Here is a 23,530-nt window from a genome sequence, read left to right as displayed (position 1 = left end):
GGGAACATGTTAGGGGGTCTTGTCAGAATAGGAACAGAACCTGACCAAACTGCCATAGAATTCTTTAAACACCTGAGTTTGTCTCAGTATGTGCTATCCTAGTAGAAGAGGGATCATTCCTTTAATGGAGGTCAACCACTCAGGTTCAATCATAGGGATCTGAGACAAGACAGTACATTCCTGTGTACATGGAATTGATTCTTCCTGATAAAAAAAACATCCTCTGCAGCATATGACACAGAGTCCCTAGACGTGGCTATGGGAGATAACAACACCCAGGGAATTGTAGACACAGTCCCCGCCCCCCCCCCCCCCCCCCCAAGTATGCCACAGAGAAAGAGAGATTGGAACCAACACACACACACACACACACACAGCGCTTCTTGAGGTAGGATATAACAGCGCTTACTGTGTACCTTAACAGACTACACAGCCTCCACCCCCCCCCACCCCCCTTCTACAACCCCCTGGTCCCACACATGATAGCTGGAGTTGCGTGGAGGGACGGTTTCCTCTGTCAGGGTCTGTGTACAGGAACTGCAGGCAGGAAAATGGCACTGAACGCTGTTAGGTCCGCTCTGAGGAGAAGCTCCGCCCCCTGAAGATGGCACGTCTTCCCTCACAAATTCTTTGTACTGGCCTGAGGATTCCATCGCTAGCTGGGGAATTCAGTCTCCGGTTAGCGTCTGTGACCAGTTTAGGGTATTTAGATGCTGGCTCAGGACACCCCTCATAGCGCCAACATCGTGTGCCGCTGAGCCTTCCCCGGAGCACAGCCATTCAGAGCTGCGCTCCTACCCTTGTGCCGCCATATCTCACCACCTTCTATCTTCTGGAAATGTTAGGGGGTGGCGGCATGCTGCGCGAGTGAGCAGTCGCCTGGGGCTACCACCCAAGCCCTCCACACACACAAACTTCTATGGAGCTCCCCTAGCTGTGACCGGCTACTCCGGGCACATTTTCTAAATGGAGTCTGGTAGGAGGGGCATAGAGGGAGGAGCCAGCCCACACTATTAAACTCCTAAAGTGCCAATGGCTCCTGGTGAACCCATCTATACCCCATGGTACTAATGTGGAAACCTAAGGGGTAATTCAATTCTCTTTTGCACGCCCATCAGTAATGAGTGTCCAACACAGTAATTGAAATTGTGATTGGGCGCAAGAGCTGCGGGCACCTATATTTCTGCTTGCAACCTCCTGTGGTGGTGATCAGCACTGTGTGTGAAAAGTGAGTGCTTTTGGGCGTGACAAGCACGATAATTAAAAGGTGCCCAAAACAACTGAATTGCTCTGTTGGGCACCCATTGATTATTACTGCGCTAAAGCCAATTGAAATCTCCCCAAAAGTCAAAATACATGTTTATCGAGAAGAACAAGAATCCTAATACAATTAGTGAGAAATTCAATTATTTATATCTCCATAATCTCCCAGTTTAACTGCATGGGAGCTATTCAACTGTTTGAGCGAGAATGCACAGGATTAGCCTGGTTAGGTGTCCGGCATCTGCAACATGACCCAAAGCCCTACTTCCCTCAGATTTCTGTTTCTACCTAGGATGATATAAACAGAAATGCGTTATAAGTGCAGCCTCGGGGCTGGTTACCCATAACAATTGATTAGCTCCTGCCTAGATTAGATGGAACCTTAGGGAGATATAAACAATTGAATCGCCCATCCATAGAATGCTTTAAAAGTTTGCTATCAATTGATAAATGTTTTTCAAGCTATGTAACAATAGACAAATGTTATATAGTACACAAAATAAAAATCTAAAACATACTTGCACTTTTGCTAGTACAGTGTGCTCAAACCAAAGGGGGCAATTGATTTCTTAGCAAATAATCATTTTTCTGTGCACCTCTATGGGGTACATGGGAAGATGTGCCGTGTGGTTGGACACAAAGCTTTAGTGTTCCACTCGTTTCTCAGGTACTTTGTGGACATCTCCACTAACAGAATTGCCCAAAATAAATCAAACTTATCACAGATGGAGACCATGGGTGGGCAGGGTGAGTTTTCATACACTAAGGCCTTATGCTCCATGAACACGGGGTTAAAGAGAAACTTTCCTACATTCCCTCAGACATGCTTGCTTTTGAAAGAATTAACATACATGAAAAGAGAAGAAAAAAAAAAAAACGTGTAGACAAACAGTACGTTATGTGTCATCCTGTACCGGTCACAGTAATAAAAAAACAGAGAGGCAAACTTCAATCAGTAGGCCCGCATAAGAGTAAAGTTCAAAATACGAAAGTAGGACAACCTTTGTACATCGACAGCGTTAAAGATATAAATTGTAACGTGTAAGCACCTTCATTGCCAACAGCTGAAGATTTTTAATGTTACAAAAAGTAAAATTATTACGGCATGTGAATCATGAATTCTTCCAAGAGAGTATACAAACCAATGCTAAGGCACATCTGTGTGTAGTATATAATGGAGTCCGAAGGATGCCATTTTTAGTTTTACTGACCAGTACAAATTATTTTCTGTAATTAGGTAAATACCACTTATCCTACAATAGTTTTCAAATATGTAATGCTCGTTTCCAATACGTAATCAAATATTAAACATATATATTTATATATATAAAAAAAAAAAAAAACAGTAAAATAATTACTATACTCAAAATAGTGCTTTGGTGAACAGTATTTTTTTTTAATAAACATCACCCAGTGGTTCAAGTTACATCAATAAATTTTACAATTAAAAAAGCTTAATCTCAAAGAAAATGAGTAACCAGAGACAATTTACAATGTCATAAAATGTATTTGGCATTTTTAACAAGTGCATACAAATACAGCTAAAAGCATTTCTGTTTTTCCAAGTGCTCTAAAAAGCATCTCAAGTCACAGCCTACACTGAACAGTAACTGTCACTGGATAAGAACAAATACTTGCAAATAACATTAGCAAAGAATACCTTTCTGATCAGTACATACCTTTGTTTTCAAAAATAGAAACACAATGTATTCAAAAATTAAAAATTATACAGCCATGTTTATGCAGTCTACATTGTGTGTGTGATATACTAATATATATATATATATATATATATATATATATATATATATATATATATATATATATATATATATATATATATATATATATCTCAATAATCACACACACTGTAAGAGGTTTAGTAAGAGATTATGATGGCTACGAAGCACAAAAAAAAAAAAAAAAAGTCAAGAGTCTCTCTCCTTTTTCACTTTTACATCCCCAGCAAGAATTGTGGCAATTTCTCCCTGCATGAAGGCCCATGGTACATTTGATCCCACCAGGGGACATTTTTCCCCACTTGGGCAATATACCTCTCCAGATGATCCTTGCTGTTTAATACTTTGCCTTGAACACGGAAAACAAAATTTGTGAGAAGGTACTGAAGGGCACTGTACAAAGTGTGTGTCCTCAAGACGCTCATGGCAAAGAGTGCAGCACAATGGTATACTGTTTGGTATGGAAGAATCAGGAATGCTTTGGGGGTGTGCCTGTTCCAATCCTCCATGGGATGAGGTTCCACCACTAGGAAGTTGACTTGGCACATCCCTCGCTGCCATTCTTCTTTGGTTCATAGAGGAAGGTGATGGTGGACTGTTACTATTTCTCCTAGTTGTAGAATGAACCTGGTTAGCATCTTTTGAAGCATGATTACCACCAGCGTTATCAGCCACCAATATTAAAGCAGCCATTGGCGACTGCCCATTTTGTGCAGCTTCCGGTGGTGTGGTACGGTTGGAATGAGGGGATACAGTAGAAGGTGGAGACATAAATGATGAATTAGTCATTGTTGAAATTTTAAGACAGTCTGCTGCTGGCAACCATGACTGCCCTTCTCCATTCATCTTAACTGAACTTCCTTCCTGCTCTGGTTCTGGAGAAGTTTTTCGCTTCCTTGCTGCACGGGCACCTGAAGAAGAGGATGATAACATGAAAATACTGCACACTGGCATGACATTATGCATTATGAGTGCAAACAAAAAGCAGAAATATTTATGGGCATATTTAACAATCACTCGTTACAAATGTTAAATGGTGCTCCTAACTGCCATGTGATTGTAACAGACAGGAGTTGATTGGCTGGAACACCATTTAACATTGGTAATGAGTGATAACAAGAATATCCCTCTGTTACTTCTGCCCCTTACTGTAGCTCAGTGTCAGGTTTCAAATGTAAAACCCATACAGCACACAAGAAAACCGTAGCCAAAGCAAAAACAAACCAGCCAGAAGTTTACTGAAACATTCTAATAAAGCTTTTTTTTTATAAATATTAAAGTTGCAGCCATCACACTTTCTGCTAGTGTCTTAAAAGAACGGTCTCTGCTTATTGAAAAGTACGGTATTTCTCTCTACTTACATGAATGTTAGGTCCATAATAGCAATTGCAACATTACAGCACTATCTTGTACGGATAAATCATTTGGTGGCACGCTAATGTTTAAATGATTTACAACCAAGCACGCTAGCACTAGAACTGGCGAGAGAATAATAATAATAATAAATAATAATAATAATAAAGGAGCTACTAACATTCAATAGATAAAGTTTGTTAAAATTGGATAGATTTCACATGAAAGGTGTGATGGGGAGATTTTTTTTTATTATTATATTCCCTCACACAGGCAGCCCTTGCGAAGTAATTCTGTACCAAGTTAGCCATACAACAACTGGCTCTCAGCTATTCGATACACAGAAATACTACACTAAGGGGGTCATTCAGAGTTGTCCGCTCGTTGCCGATTTTCGCAATGCTGCGATCAGTTGCAAATTGCGCAAGGCACGCAGGGCACATGCGCTTAGTTATTTAACACAAAACTTAGCTGTTTTGCTGTGGCTTCTGCGCCGCTTTTCAGTCGCACTGGTGTTCGGTAAATGATTGACAGGAAAGGGGCGTTTCTGGGCGGCAACTCAGCGTTTTCCCGGCATTTGCAAAGAAACACAGGCGTGTCAGGGAAAAACGTGGGAGTGTCTGGAGAAACGGGGGAGTGGCTGGCCGAATGCAGGGCGTGTTTGTGACGTCAAACCAGGAACTAAACGGACTGAGCTGATCGCAATTCGCGAGTAGGTCCGGAGCTACTCAGAAACTGCATAGAATTATTAAGTAGCAGTTCTGCTAATCTTTCGTACACAATTCTGCAGTGAGAGAAAAAAAATGCTGATACTTTAGGGCGCTGATTCAAGAAAGTTTGGGAACCATTGCCATAAGTGATGTATCATTCGTACTGCCAGTATGTCAGAATGATGTGGTTCACAGGCCATCAGGTCGGCCCTGCAGATGCCCAAATATCATGCAGATATATTAGTACATCTGCCATTTGTTAACTATAAACAAAACTGATTTTCCTTTTATTGACTGGTAATCACTATACATATCAATAGCATAGATACACAGGATAAGATCCTGACAAGTTAGTACTTATGGGGAGATTCAATTAGCCCCCGATGTTTCTTCAATTAACCCATGATGTTTCTTCGGGTTTTACTGTCGGGCTATTCGATTAGCTCGTCCGTTAAAAAGTGCATTTTCACACGAAAACACAATGTAACCTGTGTGTTTTCGTATGAAATAACAGCAAACGGCGCTATCGGGGTTTGCTTTGCCTGCCGCAGGCAGGTGAAACAAAATCTCCGATAAGCCACGGCAAGCGCCAGCTTATCTGGGCTAATTAAATGGCCACCCTGACGATATTCTGCACCCAACAGTATGTGCGGGTAATTGAATATTCCCCTTTGTGGCAGATTTAACAAGTGATATTCTTGTTATTACTCGTTATGAATGTTAAATGGTGCTCCAACCAATCAGCTCCTTTCATTTTACCAACACATGACAGTTAGGAGCCGATTGGCTGAACACCATTTTAACATTCGATACATGTAACAAGAATATAAACCGTTAAATCTGCACCTTAATTGCTATTTTACTTGGTTCCCTTACAAGATACCTACAATCTGGAAAACTGCTAACAGGCTAGGCGTCACATAGGAGAACATTAATTATTTCTACACCAGAAAATTATACTTGGGAACACAGTCCTAATAGTATAATAAAACAAATATACTTGGAATGTGATATGAAAGGACAATATGCAATAGGGCCAGTCAAGTCTACATTTTTTTTTAAATCTAGTCTTGCAAGTAGAAGGCTTGTTATACTAGATTTTTTCTTAGAACATTTCCAACAGCTCCTGCCCCCTCGTTGGAGTATACGCAATTCAAATCACAGGAGATATCAAACAAAGAACATAAATAGCATTTAAGCTGGCAGTAGTAGTCACATAAGTAACCTTAGCCTTTAACACTTTGCTGCTACACATTGTGTAAAAAGTCATGAGTGTGAAGAAATACTATTTAGAAATTGTGACACGCTTTCCTGCAGCTAATAAATAACAAGTGCGGTCATAAAAAATTGCATAAACAAATGTTGTTCAAGACAGCTACACACTTGTTGAGCAAACTTTTGGGTCAATTCAATTCATAGCGGATTGAATAGCAGCGGGTGGAAGTTTCCAGAGCCATACAATTAAGCACGATGCCAAGTTGGAGAATCTCTGTACTCTCAAACTAAATAGGGTGTACAGTGGCAAGAATGGGCATTCTCTGACTAAACTGCCTCGTTGTGATCGCGTTTGGTCTCAAAACAGCATTGCAGACCTAGTTTTGTTGAGAAGAAACCCTCTAGTAGGGGACGGTATCGTGCTGAATTGAATTAACCCCTATGACAGACATTACCTTAATCGCTTTTGATGCAGAAGAGGACTTTAAACAAATACCTAAAGTAGCCATCTTCTGAGCAGATTTGCCAGATATGCCTGATAACTATCTGAATAAGTTTGATCAGCTTATTATTGGGTACAGCCGTTTTTTCAGGTGCCAGATGAAAATTGGCTGCAGGTCAAGTGCTCTCTATAGTGTCTGTGACCCTTATAAGAAGTTTTACCTGCAGTATCTGTCTATTTAGCTGTGGCAAATTACACACACAAAAAAAAAATACAGTGCTGCTGTTCTGGGTGTGCTTACCATTCAGTAGCTGGTCCACAAAAATGTAACATTTACTAGTACTTCGCTACATGTCCATTTGCAAGTTTTGTTTTTTTTTAGAATTTGGAAACAAATGACTGAAAAACTATTACTTTTAATAGTTATTGGGTGTGTAGGATAGGCTGTCACAAAAATTGAAGACTGCCAAAAGCAACTTCTGAATGTTTTGCAGATTAAGCAGTGGTATTCTGGCCTCGCGCCGGGGAGTTAAGTCGGAGAATGCCCGTTCTCCCGACAAAACTACCTGTTTTGTCGGCGAGAACGGGCCATCGCCGACGTAACTAGTTGCTGAATTGAATAGCGTCGGGAGCTAATTCCCGGCGCTATTCATTAGTTGCCGAATAGAATCGACCCCAATGATACAGATGGCCCTTTAATAAAACATATTACATATTTTTTCCATTGATTAAATTCCGTTTGTAGGATCTTAACAGACAAGTTTGTTCTGTAAGAGTACTTGGTGGACTTAACTATACAGGGGGGATTTAATTCCTATGTCAAAACTTAGCCAGAGCTAACTTCCTGGCAGCTATTCAATTACTCCCTGCGATAAAACCTGGGTTAGCCACATTAAGCAGCAGCTCCCCGGCTAAGTACCGGGTGCAATGCAACAGTCATTTCACAACCAACCACCGTAGCCCTACTTATTGAGGATTACTGCTGACACCTCAGGTGGGTGCGAACAGAAGTTCACAGTTCGAGCATCCTGAAGGCTCTTAGCACTTAGCATAAATGGAGCAATTCAATTGTTGCTACATTTAGATGCCAAGTAGCCGTGGGGATGCCGTTTTACGTGGCTAAACCCTGTCCGTTTGTGCATGACATGCATGTGCACCTACATAATTGAATTGTGAAAACTGTTTGGGCGCCTAAACAGTTCCATTAAGACAGGAAAATTAGACACCAAAACAATTGAATCGACCCTTTATACAATGTATGCGTCAAACAACCTACAGCATTTAATCAACACATTAAACAAAGTTCAATTCATGGTGATCATTGCTGTGATGCCCAGCTGCATACAGATTTGTCTTACTGCTAAGCCTAACAGACACCTGCAGTGATGTCAGAGAAACAATTTGCCCTTCTCACCTGTCTGAAGATGGTTTGAAAGCCATGCCCAACCTTTTGCTGTAATTATATAGCTAGAAAGGTAAATCCCAAAGACAGCTGCCAATCCTCCCTTGACTGTGTTCACCTCAAGTTTAGACTGCGTTATATTATAACAACCCAAAACTTACAGCCAGGTATATACAAGGTTGGTTCAATAAGTAAGGCAACAAGACCTCCAACGTGTGTAATGTTCTCGGTTTCTATTCGATGTCACGCCAGGTGAGAGAAGGCAGACCACTGCTTCTCGTCACGGCCATAAGACTGCTCCTCATCTCACTCATACTATCCCAACATCAGTTGCAACGGCGGGGCTGCTGGAAAAATGGCCACACATTGAGATGCGTAGTGTGATCAGATTTCTGCGGCTAAAGTGCAAATCAGCAGTGGAAATTCATTGCCAACTTGTTGAAGTGTACGGTGGTAACATGACACAGAAAAGTTTGCATTTGGTACACTGCCTTTGGTAACAGCAGCACAGATGTTCAAGATGAGAAGCAATCCGGCCGGCCAAGCACGTCCACCACAGATAATTTGTTCCGCATTGAAGGTCTGATTCAGGAGGACAGATGCATTTGGGTTAGTGATATTGCTGATGCACTGAACATCCCAGGGGATACTGTGCACAACATCGTTCATGAGCAACTGGGGTACAGGAAAGTGTCCACACTGGGTACCAAAACAAGTCACAAAAGTTGACAAAACCAATAGGATGGGATTGTCTATAGTGCACGTTACCATGAGGAGGGAGTGCAGTGCGGGCAGCATATTGTTACAGGGAATAAAACGGGTGTATCATGTGACACTGGAGAAGCATTCATGACATGGAAACACACACCTTCAAAGAAATTCAAACCAACTCCTTCAGCAAAGAAGATTATGGCAACAGTGTTTTGGGAACACAAAAGGTGTGCTTCTTGTTGATTTCCTCACCAAGGGAGATACGGTGGACGTTATTCAATTGATATATACTGCGCCCGATCTAAAGTGACGAGAGATCACAGGGCAATATTCCCTCATTATCGCGCATATTGTACCCATAATAGACGGGATTAGCTGCGTAAAGTGGCTAAACCAGACTAAAGTAAGGGCTGCGATCGATACAAGTCCCGTTTGGGCGCCCCAACAGGTCACTTTTCGTGCATTTCAGCTCGCCACCCCCAGGGGCTAGCAAGCTGAAATGATATCTTGCCCATGGGCACAAACAACTGAATAGATGCCAGCGAGCGCAAACATTTGAATACCGCCCTGTGAATGCTGACGCTATTGCAACAAATTGAGCCGGGTGCAGAGGGAAATTAATCGGAAACAACCTGGGTTGCTGCAAATAGGCGTCGTATTGCTGCACAATAACGTCAGGCCACAATCAGCCAACCACACGCGCAAGTTGTTACCACTGGGAGGCACTGGACCATCTTCCCTGCAGCCCTGACCTGGCACAGAGTGATTTCCATCTATCTGGACCACTGAAAAGCACCTGGGTGGAAGGTAAATCCCAACAGACTGAAGTTCAGAAAGCAGTCACGTCCTGGTTTCAGGTGCTGGACACTGAATTCTTCTATGTTGGGACAGATGCTTTGGTGTACCATTGGAACAAATGCTTATACAAGTATGGGGACTGTGTGAAAAAATAAGATTTTACTCACCGGTAAATCTATTTCTCGTAGTCCGTAGTGGATGCTGGGGACTCCGTAAGGACCATGGGGAATAGACGGGCTCCGCAGGAGACTGGGCACTCTAAGAAAGATTTAGTACTACTGGTGTGCATTGGCTCCTCCCTCTATGCCCCTCCTCCAGACCTCAGTTAAGGAAACTGTGCCCGGAAAAGCTGACATTACAAGGAAAGGATTTTGGAACCCAGGGTAAGACTCATACCAGCCACACCAATCACACCGTACAACTCGTGATAACCATACCCAGTTAACAGTATGAACAAACAGAGCATCAACCAATGGATGCCAACATAACATAACCCTTTATTAAGCAATAACTATATACACGTATTGCAGAAAGTCCGCACTTGGGACGGGCGCCCAGCATCCACTACGGACTACGAGAAATAGATTTACCGGTGAGTAAAATCTTATTTTCTCTAACGTCCTAGTGGATGCTGGGGACTCCGTAAGGACCATGGGGATTATAACCAAAGCTCCCAAACGGGCGGGAGAGTGCGGATGACTCTGCAGCACCGAATGGGCAACACAAGGTCCTCCTCAGCCAGGGTATCAAACTTGTAGAATTTTGCAAAGGTATTTGAACCCGACCAAGTAGCAGCTCGGCAAAGCTGTAATGCAGAGACCCCTTGGGCAGCCGCCCAAGAAGAGCCCACCTTCCTTGTGGAACGGGCTTTCACTGATTTTGGATGCGGCAATCCAGCCGCAGAATGAGCCTGCTGAATCGTGTTACAGATCCAGCGAGCAATAGTTTGCTTTGAAGCAGGAGCACCCAGCTTGTTGGATGCATACAGGATACCCAGCTTGTTGGATGCATTCCCGACTCCAGCCGTTCTGGTTACCTAAATCTTCAAAGCCCGGACTACGTCAAACAGCTTGGAATCCTCCAAGTCACAAGTAGCCGCAGGCACCACAATAGGTTGGTTCAAATGAAAAGACGACACCACCTTTGGCAGAAATTGCGGACGAGTCCGCAATTCTGCCCTGTCCATATGGAAAACCAGATAGGGGCTTTTACATGACAAAGCCGCCAATTCTGACACACGCCTAGCCGAAGCTAAGGCCAACAGCATGACCACTTTCCACGTGAGATACTTTAGCTCCAGTCTTAAGTGGCTCAAACCAGTGGGATATCAGGAAACTCAACACCACGTTAAGATCCCAAGGTGCCACCGGTGGCACAAAAGGGGGCTGAATATGCAGCACTCCCTTAACAAACATCTGAACCTCAGGCAGTGAAGCCAGTTCTTTTTGAAAGAAAATGGATAGGGCCGAAATCTGGACCTTTATGGACCCTAATTTTAGGCCCATAGTCACTCCTGACTGTAGGAAGTGCAGGAATCGACCCAGCTGGAATTCCTCTGTAGGGGCCTTCCTGGCCTCACACCAAGCAACATATTTTCGCCATATACGGTGATAATGCTTTGCTGTCACGTCCTTCCTAGCCTTTATCAGCGTAGGAATAACTTCATCCGGAATGCCTTTTTCCGCTAGGATCCGGCGTTCAACCGCCATGCCGTCAAACGCAGCCGCGGTAAGTCTTGAAACAGACAGGGCCCTTGTTGCAACAGGTCCTGTCTGAGAGTCAGAGGCCATGGGTCCTCTGTGAGCATTTCTTGCAGTTCCGGGTACCAAGTCCTTCTTGGCCAATCCGGAACAATGAGTATTGTTCTCACTCCTCTTTTTCTTACAATTCTCAGCACCTTTGGTATGAGAGGTAGAGGAGGAAACACATAGACCGACTGGAACACCCACAGCTATCGCCTGAGGGTCCCTTGACATGGCGCAATACCTTTTTAGCTTTTTGTTGAGGCGGGACGCCATCATGTCCACCTGTGGCAATTCCCATCGATTTGCAATCTGCGTGAAGACTTCCTGATGAAGTCCCCACTCTCCCGGGTGGAGGTCGTGCCTGCTGAGGAAGTCTGCTTCCCAGTTGTCCACTCCCGGAATGAACACTGCTGACAGTGCACTTACGTGATTTTCCGCCCAGCGAAGAATTCTGGTGGCTTCTACCATCGCCACCCTGCTCCTTGTGCCGCCTTGGCGGTTTACATGAGCCACTGCGGTCTGACTGGATCAGAACCGGTAGGTCGCGAAGCAGGGTCTCCGCTTGACTTAGGGCGTTGTATATGGCCCTTAGTTCCAGGATATTGATGTGAAGGCAAGTCTCCTGCCTTGACCACAGCCCTTGGAAATTTCTTCCCTGTGTGACTGCCCCCCACCCTCGGAGGCTTGCATCCGTGGTCACCAGGACCCAGTCCTGAATGCCGAATCTGCGACCTTCGAGAAGGTGAGCACTCTGCAGTCACCACAGGAGAGACACCCTGGCTCTGGGGGATAGGGTGATTAACCGATGCATCCGAAGATGTGATCCGGACCACTTGTCCAGTAAGTGCCATTGGAAGGTCCTCCTATGGAACCTGCCGAAGAGAATGGCCTCGAATGATGCCACCCTCCTTCCCTGGACTCGAGTGCAGTGATGCACTGACACCCGTTTTGGTTTTAATAGATTCCTGACCAGTGTCACGAGCTTCTGAGCTCTCTCTATCGGGAGATAAACCCTTTTCCAGTCTGTGTCTAGGATCATGCCTAGGAGAGGCAGATGAGCTGTAAGAACCAACTGCGACTTTGGAATATATAGAATCCAGCCGTGTTGCCGTTTCACTTCCAGAGAAAAGTGATACGCTGTTCAGCAACTGCTCTCTTGATCTCGCTTTTATGAGGAGATCGTCCAAGTACGTGATAATAGTGACACCTTGCTTCCGCAGGAGCACCATCATTTCCGCCATTACCTTGGTGAATATTCTCAAGGCCGTGGAGAGACCAAACGGCAACGTCTGAAATTGGTAATGACCATCCCGTACCGCAATTCTGAGGTACGCCTGATGAGGTGGATAAATGGGGACATGTAGGTATGCATCATTTATGTCCCGATTCACCATAAAATCTCCCCCTTTCAGGCTTGCAATAACCGCTCTTAGCGATTCCATCTTGAACTTGAACCCTTTCAGGTATATGTTCAGGGATTTTAAATTCAATATGGGTCCGACCGAACCGTCTGGTTTCGGGACTACAACATGGTCGAATAATAACCCCCTCCTTGTTGAAGGAGGGGAACCTTGACCACCACCTGTTGAAGATACAATTTGTGAATTGCAGTTAACACTGCTTCCCTCTCGTGGGGGGAAGCCGGCAGGGCCGTCGGTGAGGGGGCATCTTCTCAAAGTCCAGCTTGTATCCCTGAGACACAATATCTATTGCCCAGGGATCTAACAGGGAGTGAACCCACTTGTGGCTGAACTGACGAAGGCGTGCCCCACCGGGCCTAGCTCCGCCTTGCGGTGGATTTTTGTAGAGGCCGGGGAGGACTTCTGTTCCTGGGAACTAGCTGTGTTGCACAGCTTCTTTCCTGTGCCCCCGCCTCTGGCAAGAAAGGACGCACCTCGGACTTTGTTTCTTTATTCGAAAGGCTGCATTTGATAATGTCGTGCTTTCCTAGGCTGTGCAGGAATATAAGGCAAAATATCAGAATTACCAGCTATAGCTGTGTAGACCAGGTCCGAGAACCCTTCTCCACGCAATCCTCAGCCTTCCACATGCCTCTTAAGTCGGCATCATCTGTCCATTGCATATTCTACAGGACACGTCAAGCAGAAATCGACATAGCGTTGACTCTAGGACCCAGTATACTCATGTCTCTTTGGGCATGTTATATATATATATATATATATATCACTTAAGACAGCATCTTATCTCTATATATCTATATGCATACTAGGGTCTCAATCTCTGCTGATAAGGTACCTGTCCACGCTGCCACAGCGCTATAAACCCATGCCGACACAATCGCCGGTCTGAGTAGTATACTAGAATGTGCACGCTATCTGCAGGATCCCAGAGAATAGCTGGTGCTACCTTCTGTGCAAACAGGACACCCTAGGGGAAGATTCCCAACACATCCTGGCCCTAGTGGGGAAAGGATACTGCCTGAGAAGTTTTAGTGGGAAGCTGCAGTCTCTTGTCTGGAGATTCCCGCTCTTTTTCCTCATGAGGAGGAGGGAAATTTACCTCAGCTCTCTTCCCCTTAACATGTGTACCCTTGTGTCAGGGACAAATGAGTCATCAGTGATATGCAAATCATCTTTTATTACAATAATCATATATTAAATACCTTTCAGCCATCTTGGCTGTAACTTTGCATTATCGTAGTCAACACTGGAGTCAAACTCCGTGTCGATATCAGTTTATTATTTTGGATAGTGAGCATTGTGAGACTCTGAAGGTCTCTGTGACACAGGGACAGACATGGGTAGATTTCCTGTCTGTTCTCTAATCTTTTGTGCAATAAATTCACCTCAGCACTTACACATATCCAAACAGGTGTCGGCGTTGTCGACGGAGACACCCTCTCACACACATTTGCTCTCTCCTCCTCCTTAGGGGAGCCTTTTACCTCAGACATGTCGACACACACGTACCGACACACCACACACACAGGGGATGCTCTATTTTAAGACAGTTCCCCCACAAGGCCCTTTGGAGAGACAGAGAGAGAGTATGCCAGCACACACCCCAGCGCTATATGACCCAGGAATCACACAGTAACTTAGTGTTAACCCAGTAGGTGCTGTATATATTGTTTTTACGCCAAATGTATGTGCCCCTACTGGTGAGTGCTGAGGAAGAAGGCCCCGCCCCCTCAGCGGCAGGCTTCTCCCACGATTGTGTAAAATTAATGGCGGGGGCTCATGCATATAACAGTGTCCAACTGTATATATGCTGCTTTTGCCAGGAGGTACTTAATTGCTGCCCAGGGCGCCCCCCCCTGCGCCCTGCACCCTACAGTGACCGGAGTGTGTGGGTTAGTGTGGGAGCAATGGCGCACAGCTGCAGTGCTGTGCGCTACCTCATGTGAAGACAGGAGTCTTCGGCCGCCGATTTCGATGTCTTCTTGCTTCTGCCGGCTTCTGTCTTCTGGCTCTGCGAGGGGGACGGCGGCGCGGCTCCGGGAACGGACGACCAAGGTTAAGATCCTGTGTTCGAACCCTCTGGAGCTAATGGTGTCCAGTAGCCTAAGAAGCGCAACCTAGCCGCAGTTAGTAGGTTTGCTTCTCTCCCCCTCGTAGCAGAGAATCTGTTGCCAGCAGAAGCTCTCTGAAAATAAAAAACCTAACTAAAATACTTTCTTATTAGCAAGCTCAGGAGAGCCCACTAAAAGCACCCAGCTCTGGCCGGGCACAGATTCTAACTGAGGTCTGGAGGAGGGGCATAGAGGAAGGAGCCAGTGCACACCAGTAGTACTAAATCTTTCAGAGTGCCCAGTCTCCTGCGGAGCCCGTCTATTCCCCATGGTCCTTACGGAGTCCCCAGCATCCACTAGGACGTTAGAGAAAAGAATCTGTACCTAGGCCATACTATTTATTATACTTATATGAAGGAGTTAAATACATTTACGTAATGAGAGGTTGTTACCATAATTTACTGAACCACCTTTGTATATCATTAACAAGGTTAACAAAATACATGAGTCACAGTGCAGTTTAGGTTTAACAAAGCTGAATCTAAACACAAACCACTTGTGGAACATTGTACTCTGGAGTTTAGTGGTACTGCGCAACACCCTGTTTGCCATTATCACAAAAACGTCATACTATCAAGCATAGCTGTGAAGGGCTAATGCTTAAGGGATGTTTTGCAGCCATAAAACCTGGATGCCTTGCAATCAGTACGTTTATCATGGACTTCTCTATTCAATAACTAAACGTTATGACCCGACTTGGATCATGCACCAAGACAGACTTAGGATCTGAAGACAGCACTTCTACAACTGAATGGCTTGCCAAATAAAGGTGTCAATTGTTTGGAATGGCCAGGCCAAACCCCTTGACTCCATCCCATTTGTGTACTGTGACTGGCCCTTGACAGCAGTTCATACTGAATGCCTTCCAGTCAATGAACTACAGCACTGTTGTCTAGCCTTACATTTTTCATTTGGTGCAAGACAGACATAGAAATCGCCAAAAAGTTTGTTCTGCCATCTACTGAATGATGGTCTGTATCCATTTCTTCAAACATCTCTGCTTTATATTGGCTTATTTGATGGTTAATATAAAAAGGCCTGATCCAGAGTTGCACAGAGAGGCTGCATCTGTGATTGGTGCAAAGAGGTGAATTTACTCATCTCTGCAATCTGTGGAGGATATCCAGAGTAGCATGAAAGTCAGCTGACTCTCCAAGTGCTGCTAAAAGGGTGTAACCAGTTGCTCCTAGTAAACATTTGCCATGGGCATGTAGGATGAATCACAGCTTATTTAGAAGTAAGCATACGCAAAGATCAGCCATTTCAGAAGGATCTCTTGCACTCGGTTTAGGGCAGGTGCTAATCTGTGCTGATAGTTACAGTTAAGATGGTTGCTCTCACAAGTGGATGTCATCAGGCAGTGCAGCCACAGAGGTATGGCATATGCTGAATTAGTATTCACGCTAGGCTGTTTTAGCAGACCTGCCTGAAATTTTATGGGCAAAATGCACCCTGTCCCTTCAACTGTTATAAACTGCAGCAGAGCAAATGGGTTGTGAAATGAGGCAACTCTTAAGGGGTTTGTATCTACAAAATTGTGGAGGTGGTGTGTCCAAAACATGTCATGGTGACAACACAGGATGGATAGTGTGGCTTTTGTATGTTTCTCTGTACATCTACCACTGATCCTTGCAATGTTATCAGTGTCGGACTGGGGCATGAAGGGCCCACCCACCGGGGGGGTTTCCCCTGTACCCCTGTGGGCCAGTCAGACCCTAAATGTTACACATTTCAGACATTCTAAGAGAAGTCATTTTGTTTCATGCCACACCCCTGACATATTATTACCAGTTATTTATATAGCGCACACATTCTGCAGCGCTTTCAGAGAATATCTGGCCATTCACATCAGTCCCTGCCCCAGTGGAGCTTACAATCTATATTCCCTACCACATGCACACACATTCACGCTAGGATTCATTTTGTTGGGAACAGATTAACCTACCAGTATATTCTTGGGTTGTGTCAGGACACCAGTGTATTCGGAGGAAACCCACGCAAGTTCGGGAGAATATACAAACGCCACACAGTTAAGGCTATGGTGAGGATCGAACCCATGACTTCAGTGCTGTGTAATGCTAACTAACCATTACACCATTGGTACTGCTCCATATGCATTACATTACATTTAATGTTTCTGGAGAACACACATGTGCACTTCTCTTCTTAAGAGGATTATTATTATTGTATTATTGTTAAGCGGCGATAAGTAATGGGCGCTTGTCGGAGCTATTCAATTATTTCTGCCGACAGGGGCAAATGCATTATTTATTGCGCCTAAATGGCAGTTTGGCAACCCAAAAGATGGACTTTTCATCCTGGTGACTGCGAGCAGAAATTATTCATTTGCACCTGCTGGCAGAAACAACTGAATAGCTCTGATTGGCACCCATTACATACAGGGTGGCATTTAAATTGTTGTGCACCCCCCCTGCTGGATGTCTACTGCAGCTATTTTTATTATTACTCCGATCAGAAGCCCAGTAATTAACACACCAGGTAGCTCTGGATTTAGCAAAGCAGCTAAACCCATCTAAAGAACTTGAATGGCGTCTGAAGACCAGGTTTGGGCAACCAAACTACAGACTTTTACACTATTTTTCCTGCAACTCGCTGCGAGAAAAAAAAAAGTGACTGCCGCAGCGAATGGGTGCCTGATCGGAGCAACAACTGAATCGCTCCGATAGACACCCAGGCACAACTGAATCTCCCCCAAAGTGTCAAATGCACTATAACTAGCACTATTTGTGCATCAACATCCACATTTATGAAAGCAGATAATGAAAATAATGTCTATGAAGAGAATCAATAGGTTGTCCTTCAGCTGCTGTGAAACTACATAAACCAGCATGCCCTGACAGTTTTAGCACGTCCTTTTAACAGAACTGTAGCAAGGCATGCTGGAATGTGTAGTGCCACAGCACCTGGTCAGCCATATACCGAATACACGTGCTCAACAGTATCTACAAACATCTAAAGATTTCACTGTCACTATATTGTATGGCGATGGAAATCGCGCACGCTACTAAAAACAGTAAGTACATTTTTGTATCTTCTTGTTTATTTACATATCAGCAGGATTACCTGCGAACGTGTACTGTGCAGCAATGGCATGCATGGCGGCCTGTGCTTGAGACCTAATGACATGTGCGAGATCTCATGTATGTGCAATGGGGCCAGGCAGAAGGCTAGAGACATTAGGCTGATACACTGTGGGACTTGCAGGGATCACCAGAGGGAGGCATTTTCTGTCACCCACATCTGTGGACAAGATGTTAATAAGTCTCAGCATTATTGCTTCCTGCTACGCCTCGATAAGAGGGGAAGCAGGAAGACCTATCGTGACGCCATAATACATTTCCCCCTAAATTCCTGGCTGCATAAGATACAAAAATTTCCTGACCATGCACATTTCAAACAAACATCTCAAATCTAATTATTTCGAATATCATAATTTATTAGACTTAAAATCACCACTTTCTGACCTCATAGAAACCACTGTGCTGCACTTTCAACACTTGCATCATTTTTATTAGTCTTGCTCTTCTCGCCCTAAAGCATTGTTATTACTATACTTCGCAAACTTTATTCTAATGCAATACACACTGATGGGATTATGTCCATGTGGGGGGGGGGGGGGGGGGGACACCTCTTGGGAGCACTTATATATTAGTCGACCAATAAAAGTGAAGCTATTTCAAACATTACAACAGAATACAATTTCAGTTAGGAAGCATGGGGGGGGGGGGGGGGGGGGGTGTGAAGGAGGATACTCCGTAAACCCCATGCAACTACTTACAATGAACAGAAATAAAAGAGCAGGCAGTGTCCAAAATCTGTTGTTGCTCCCGGTAGCAGGCATCGCCCATACCAGTTTCAGTGAACTTACCAACAAAATTTATATTTTTAAAAATAAACCACAAAAATGGCTTGGTACAAGCCCTTCCACACCACTATTTGCACTTCAGCCACCTACTACAGCTGTTGTTTCTAATTAGAGCAAAAGCACCAAAAACACACTTGTGGAAATTCCCCAAGTCTGCAGCTGCTGGCCTAAAACACAACACATACTGCTGCTGTGTAGGAAAGGAATTGTACATGGCAGGAGGATGTTTTACTTCCCCAGTCTACATTAATAAGCAACAATTTTTATGGGGGATGGGACAGACTTAAGCCAGAAAAAGAGGCCTTGTTTATACAGTGTACTTTAATTGTGCTTCCAATGAGGTGGCCTGCAGATACCAACAGGTCATATGCCAAGAAAGTTACTTGAACCCAACAAACATTCATAAAACTACACTACACATAAATATCACCTTTCGCTTCAAGGTCCAAAAGTAAGGGAAATGAATGGGGTGGGATTACATTAAAATAAAGTATGATACAGAAATTGGGAATCAGGCAAGACATTAGGAAAATAAATCTGTAGTTTACAAACCTTTAGGGAAAGCACATTATTGCATGAGACAAAACAGCTTCCTGTCCTAGGCTTACTAGAAAGGCCCATTCTGATACATTCAACACTCTAAAACACAGATACAATAGGAAACATTTGGCATACTAAAAAGTCATTAGGGGGGGGGGGGGGGGGATGATATATATCCCTCCAACATGTAAATCCAGGAAAAAAAAAAAACTTCTAATTAAAACCAACATAATCCAATGTGTATATTGAGTCAGGCTACACAATTACCATCAACCAAAGATTTATAGTAATCTACACAAGATGTGGATGTCTGTAAACCAAGGAACCAGCTAAATGAGCAACTACCACAGACTGCAGGCCATTGCAATATCAGCAAGTTCAGCAGTAAAGCCCAATGCTATTTGTGTAGACATACTGTAAATGTGAGGTCACAATACTAAGTTACACGAAATCCAGCTAAATATTTACCACAACCATGGTTCTCAGGAAACTTTACTGGATATTTGGGATGCGACCAAGTTTGCAATGGCATACTGTATTTTAACATGTTGTGCAAAAACGAAAGCAGATCTGCTTTTCCCCTGAGCAATAGAGCTAATGCAACATGAGTCATCAGTAAAATAATGGCATAGTAACAGGTCTGCATGCTCGCAATCATACTTACTATTGTTTTCTATGAGGACACTGTAATATTGGAACTTTTCACAACCAAACTAGCTTTCAGGTCCTTACAAATTTTCAAAATGCAACATCTATGCAAACCAAAACTAAAACAGAATACTGAGCAATACCAACATCAGCTAGAAAAACCATGCAGCTACATTGTTTTACGAGTGAAAAAAATAAAATATCTTCTTGACTAACACATGGATTTGGAGAATATCCTCCAAGCAGCAGTTTTGCCATTAGCCACAAAATATCAAGTTTTTGAATTACAATGTAAACAGCTGAAAATCTTACATGCAGTTACGTAAATGTGATACTAAATGACTGATGTATACTGCATGGGAACTTCTTAGAAATGTATTTTGTACATATATGTCGAATAATGTTGAACCTCAAAGGGTGTGCAACGTGTAGCGACATAAGTCTGAAATGGAAATGTGTCTTCCTGCAGACAGCCAGCAATGAGCAGGATCTGTATTCCCAGCGTTTGTGATCCAGCTGCCATGACTGGAACAGCAACCGTGTAAAATGCCTCCACTAAGCATGCGGACAGAATCCCAATAAGCCCAGACTACTGTAAGCGTGCTGCCATAAATAGCCTTAATAATGGGAGCCTGTGTGTGTGTGACCCCTAGAAACTGCTGCATCAGCACAAGAACACGCTGCTATGTAGTCGTTACGTCTCACTGTGAGGCAGCGCACACGGTAGCCATGCTCTGCACATGCTCTCACCTCTCTCTGTCATCTCCCCGACTTCAAAGCAGAAAGCGGTGTGAGCAGAGCAGCATGTGCAGCAGGAACCACGCCATGCCCCGGTCCCACACTGCGCTAGGCAGGGAGGAGAGAGAGCCATATACCTGATTTCGGTGCAGGGTTGCCGGCATCAAAGCCAAGGGCCCTGCCAGCGCCGGGATCCTTCTTGAACTTGGCGTCGTAGGGCGAGTGGTTGTGCTGCATGGCCATCAGGGTGTCCCGCACCGTCTTGGGCTTGTTGATCCATTCCTCCGGCCGGCCCTTGTGGCTCTCCGCCAGCTCGGAGTAACTGTCCGCCCGGTGCTTCTCCTTGCCGTCGTGCTCGCTGCTGGACACCGAGCCCGGCCGCTTGTTCCCCATATCCGCAGAGGTCGTGGCGGCAGCTGCGGCCACCAGCGAGGCGGCGGAGATCCCCAGAGGAGGAGCGCGGCCGCCCATCGGGGAGCCATTCATCAGGGCGCCCAGGGAGGGGGGGACGGCGCTAGTCCTGCGGGAATTGGGGCTCTGGCGGTTCAGCTCCGGGGGGTCGTCCGGCTTGGGGAAACCATTGGGGAGCAGGAGGCCGTTCACCTGGCGCCCAACGCTGTAATCCGAGCCCAGGCGGGGCGGCGGCCGCTCAGACACCAGCGGGTAGCGGTCCAGGCACTGCGGCGGTGGCGGCTGCGAGGCCCGGGAGACACCCTCGGGGGCCCCCACAGTGTGCCCTATCTGCGCCATCTCCTTCACGGTGAGCTGCGGCTTGACGGAGGAGGAGGCGGCGGACGACGAGGACGGGGGCCCCGGGGACCGGCCCTCCTGGAAGCCGTGCGCCCTCTTTAGGTGTCGGGCGGTCTCGATAACAAACTCGATGCGGTCGGCGCCTTCGTAGTTGACGCAGCCCCGGCACACGGGCTCCGTGAAGTCCCAGATCATGGCCCAGGGCATGCGGGGCAGGTCGCACAGGTAGCAGGACTGTCTCCGGGAGGCGGCCACCGTGGCGGATGACATAGCAGTAACGAGCAATCCACACAGATCCGAGGGAGACTGGCGGGCGCTGGCCGTGCGGGAGACTCCGGGGGTGACTGCGCAGAGCGGGGACTCAGCCTCGGGGAGCTGGGCGGCGGCGGCGCCCTCCGCCTTGGCTGATGCGAAGTCCGGCGTGAGACATGCACACTACGCCCTGGATCCCGGGAGGAGGAGGAGGAATCACTCTCGGTGCAGCGATCCTTCTCTCGCCTTCCTCAGCTGCACCGCTCCTGGGAGGGGAGGAGGGGGAGGGGGAGCGGCTCGCCGATTGGTTGCGGCCTCAGTCACCAGAGGAGCCCCCCTCTTCACACTGCCAAAAGCTCACAACAACTCCGGCCTTAACCCCTTCGTGCGCCGAGAGCAGGCGACTCTGACGGGACAGAGATGTACCCCGGTTTGGAGTGTATACAAGCCCATATGGCGGCGGACACACATACACAGCCGTGCTCTCTCCCTATCCGGGCGCCGGCGGGTTCCCGCCTCTCTCAGGCTCGCGCTGGCATAGCAGGTGACGTCACGAACCGTTGTGATTCCAAGTTCTCTATTTACTTGATTCTTCGACAGTCCCCGAGCAGCAGCAGCCGCCGCCGCCTCCTGTGCGCAGGCGCAGTAACTGTCACTGGCCATGCACGCCCACGCTTCCTCGCCTCCTCTCCATCCCCCTCATTCTTTGAACTGCTGCCAAGACAACAAACAAGAGGAGAGGAGGAGAGCGGCGGCTGCTGCGGGAGAGCTAGCACTGACTCAGTTACTATGCCCTGTGTGCAAGGGCGGGGGGAGGGGACTGGGAATCATCATATGCGTGTGATGCAAGCACAATTACATTTGTTGTATTTATTTTTGTACATTCTTTCTGTTCAGTTTCCTACATTTTACTGCTGGGTGCTTGCTGGCAGTGTGTTACATTATCTATAGGGTGAAACTTTCTGCAGTCACTTTGTATATCTTCTAGAAGGGAAGGTATTACTGTAATGGCGGCGTGTTTCATGTCGGTAAAACAAGCATTAGAGCTTGTATACCTTTCTCATCTGCGGCTTTTACGCCTCATCCCTGTATTCCTGCACAGGCAGGCATGGACACGTAGAGCTAGCACACTTGTGTACTAATACAGAGCCGTGTGTGAAGGTTAGGGTGGGTCACCGTTCTCTTCATGTGAATGGAAAAATGGAACTGGTTAATAATTAGTCAAACGCGAGGAGTAAGTGCCAAGTCCTTCCAGAAATATCTCTGCCACAGGCAGATCCCACACCCTCTCCCACAGGACATTCTTCTTACTGTTACTTCTCTCTTTTTTTTAACCGCTACCAGCCATTATTTCTCACTCTCCCGGTTATGACTTATACAAGGCTGGAAAAATACACCACTGTTGTTCCCCCCACCCCTTCTGTTCTGTTGTATAATGCTGCTGAATCACTTTGCCAAAGGCGCTTGCGTTAGCAGGAAAGAGAGAGAGGTCAAAAGCTCAGAGTGCTGCAACTAGCTTTCAAAACACATTGCAAATGTTAACGTATGCTCCACAGGCACAGGGAAGTTACACATTAACCCACGTGCCACCACACACCAAAGCTTACTTTCTTTATTCCATTCTTGCTTGGAAGCATTCTTAAGCACTCTGGGGCAGTCAGGTGAGGGTCATTACCTTGAGACCCCCCTCTTTACTTCACAAACTCCTAATGAAGTGATCCTGCTAGCTATGCAGCACAGGGATTGATTTAAATGGATGGTATGTAAATCTAGGAAGGCCACATTGGCTCAACAGTTACCTCGTGC

At 45.7% G+C, this 23,530-nt stretch overlaps 1 protein-coding gene across 1 annotated transcript; it reads right to left on the bottom strand.

The window, feature by feature from the left end:
* Window positions 1–2,638: 2,638 nt before the first annotated feature.
* IRF2BP2 (interferon regulatory factor 2 binding protein 2) lies at window positions 2,639–22,439 on the bottom strand. Its single transcript, XM_063917569.1, has 2 exons — window positions 20,860–22,439; window positions 2,639–3,913 (listed from the first exon to the last, which is right to left on the bottom strand). Exons 1-2 carry the CDS (start codon window positions 21,740–21,742, stop codon window positions 3,192–3,194), a joined length of 1,605 nt encoding a protein of 534 aa, XP_063773639.1. The 5' UTR covers window positions 21,743–22,439; the 3' UTR covers window positions 2,639–3,191.
* Between the last annotated feature and the right edge of the window lie 1,091 nt (window positions 22,440–23,530).

The sequence above is a fragment of the Pseudophryne corroboree genome, chromosome 4, assembly GCF_028390025.1.
Source record: "Pseudophryne corroboree isolate aPseCor3 chromosome 4, aPseCor3.hap2, whole genome shotgun sequence".
Lineage (NCBI taxonomy): Eukaryota > Metazoa > Chordata > Amphibia > Anura > Myobatrachidae > Pseudophryne > Pseudophryne corroboree.
This window is presented reverse-complemented; position numbering and strand designations above follow the sequence as displayed.

Bases quoted from the DNA above. Each gene is read 5' to 3' on its own strand.
- IRF2BP2 (XM_063917569.1), bottom strand. From the start codon at position 21,742: ATGTCATCCGCCACGGTGGCCGCCTCCCGGAGACAGTCCTGCTACCTG. The intron at 3,914-20,859 runs GTATATGGCTCT...CCTCTTCTTCAG, and splicing joins CAACCCTGCACCGAAATCAG to GTGCCCGTGCAGCAAGGAAG.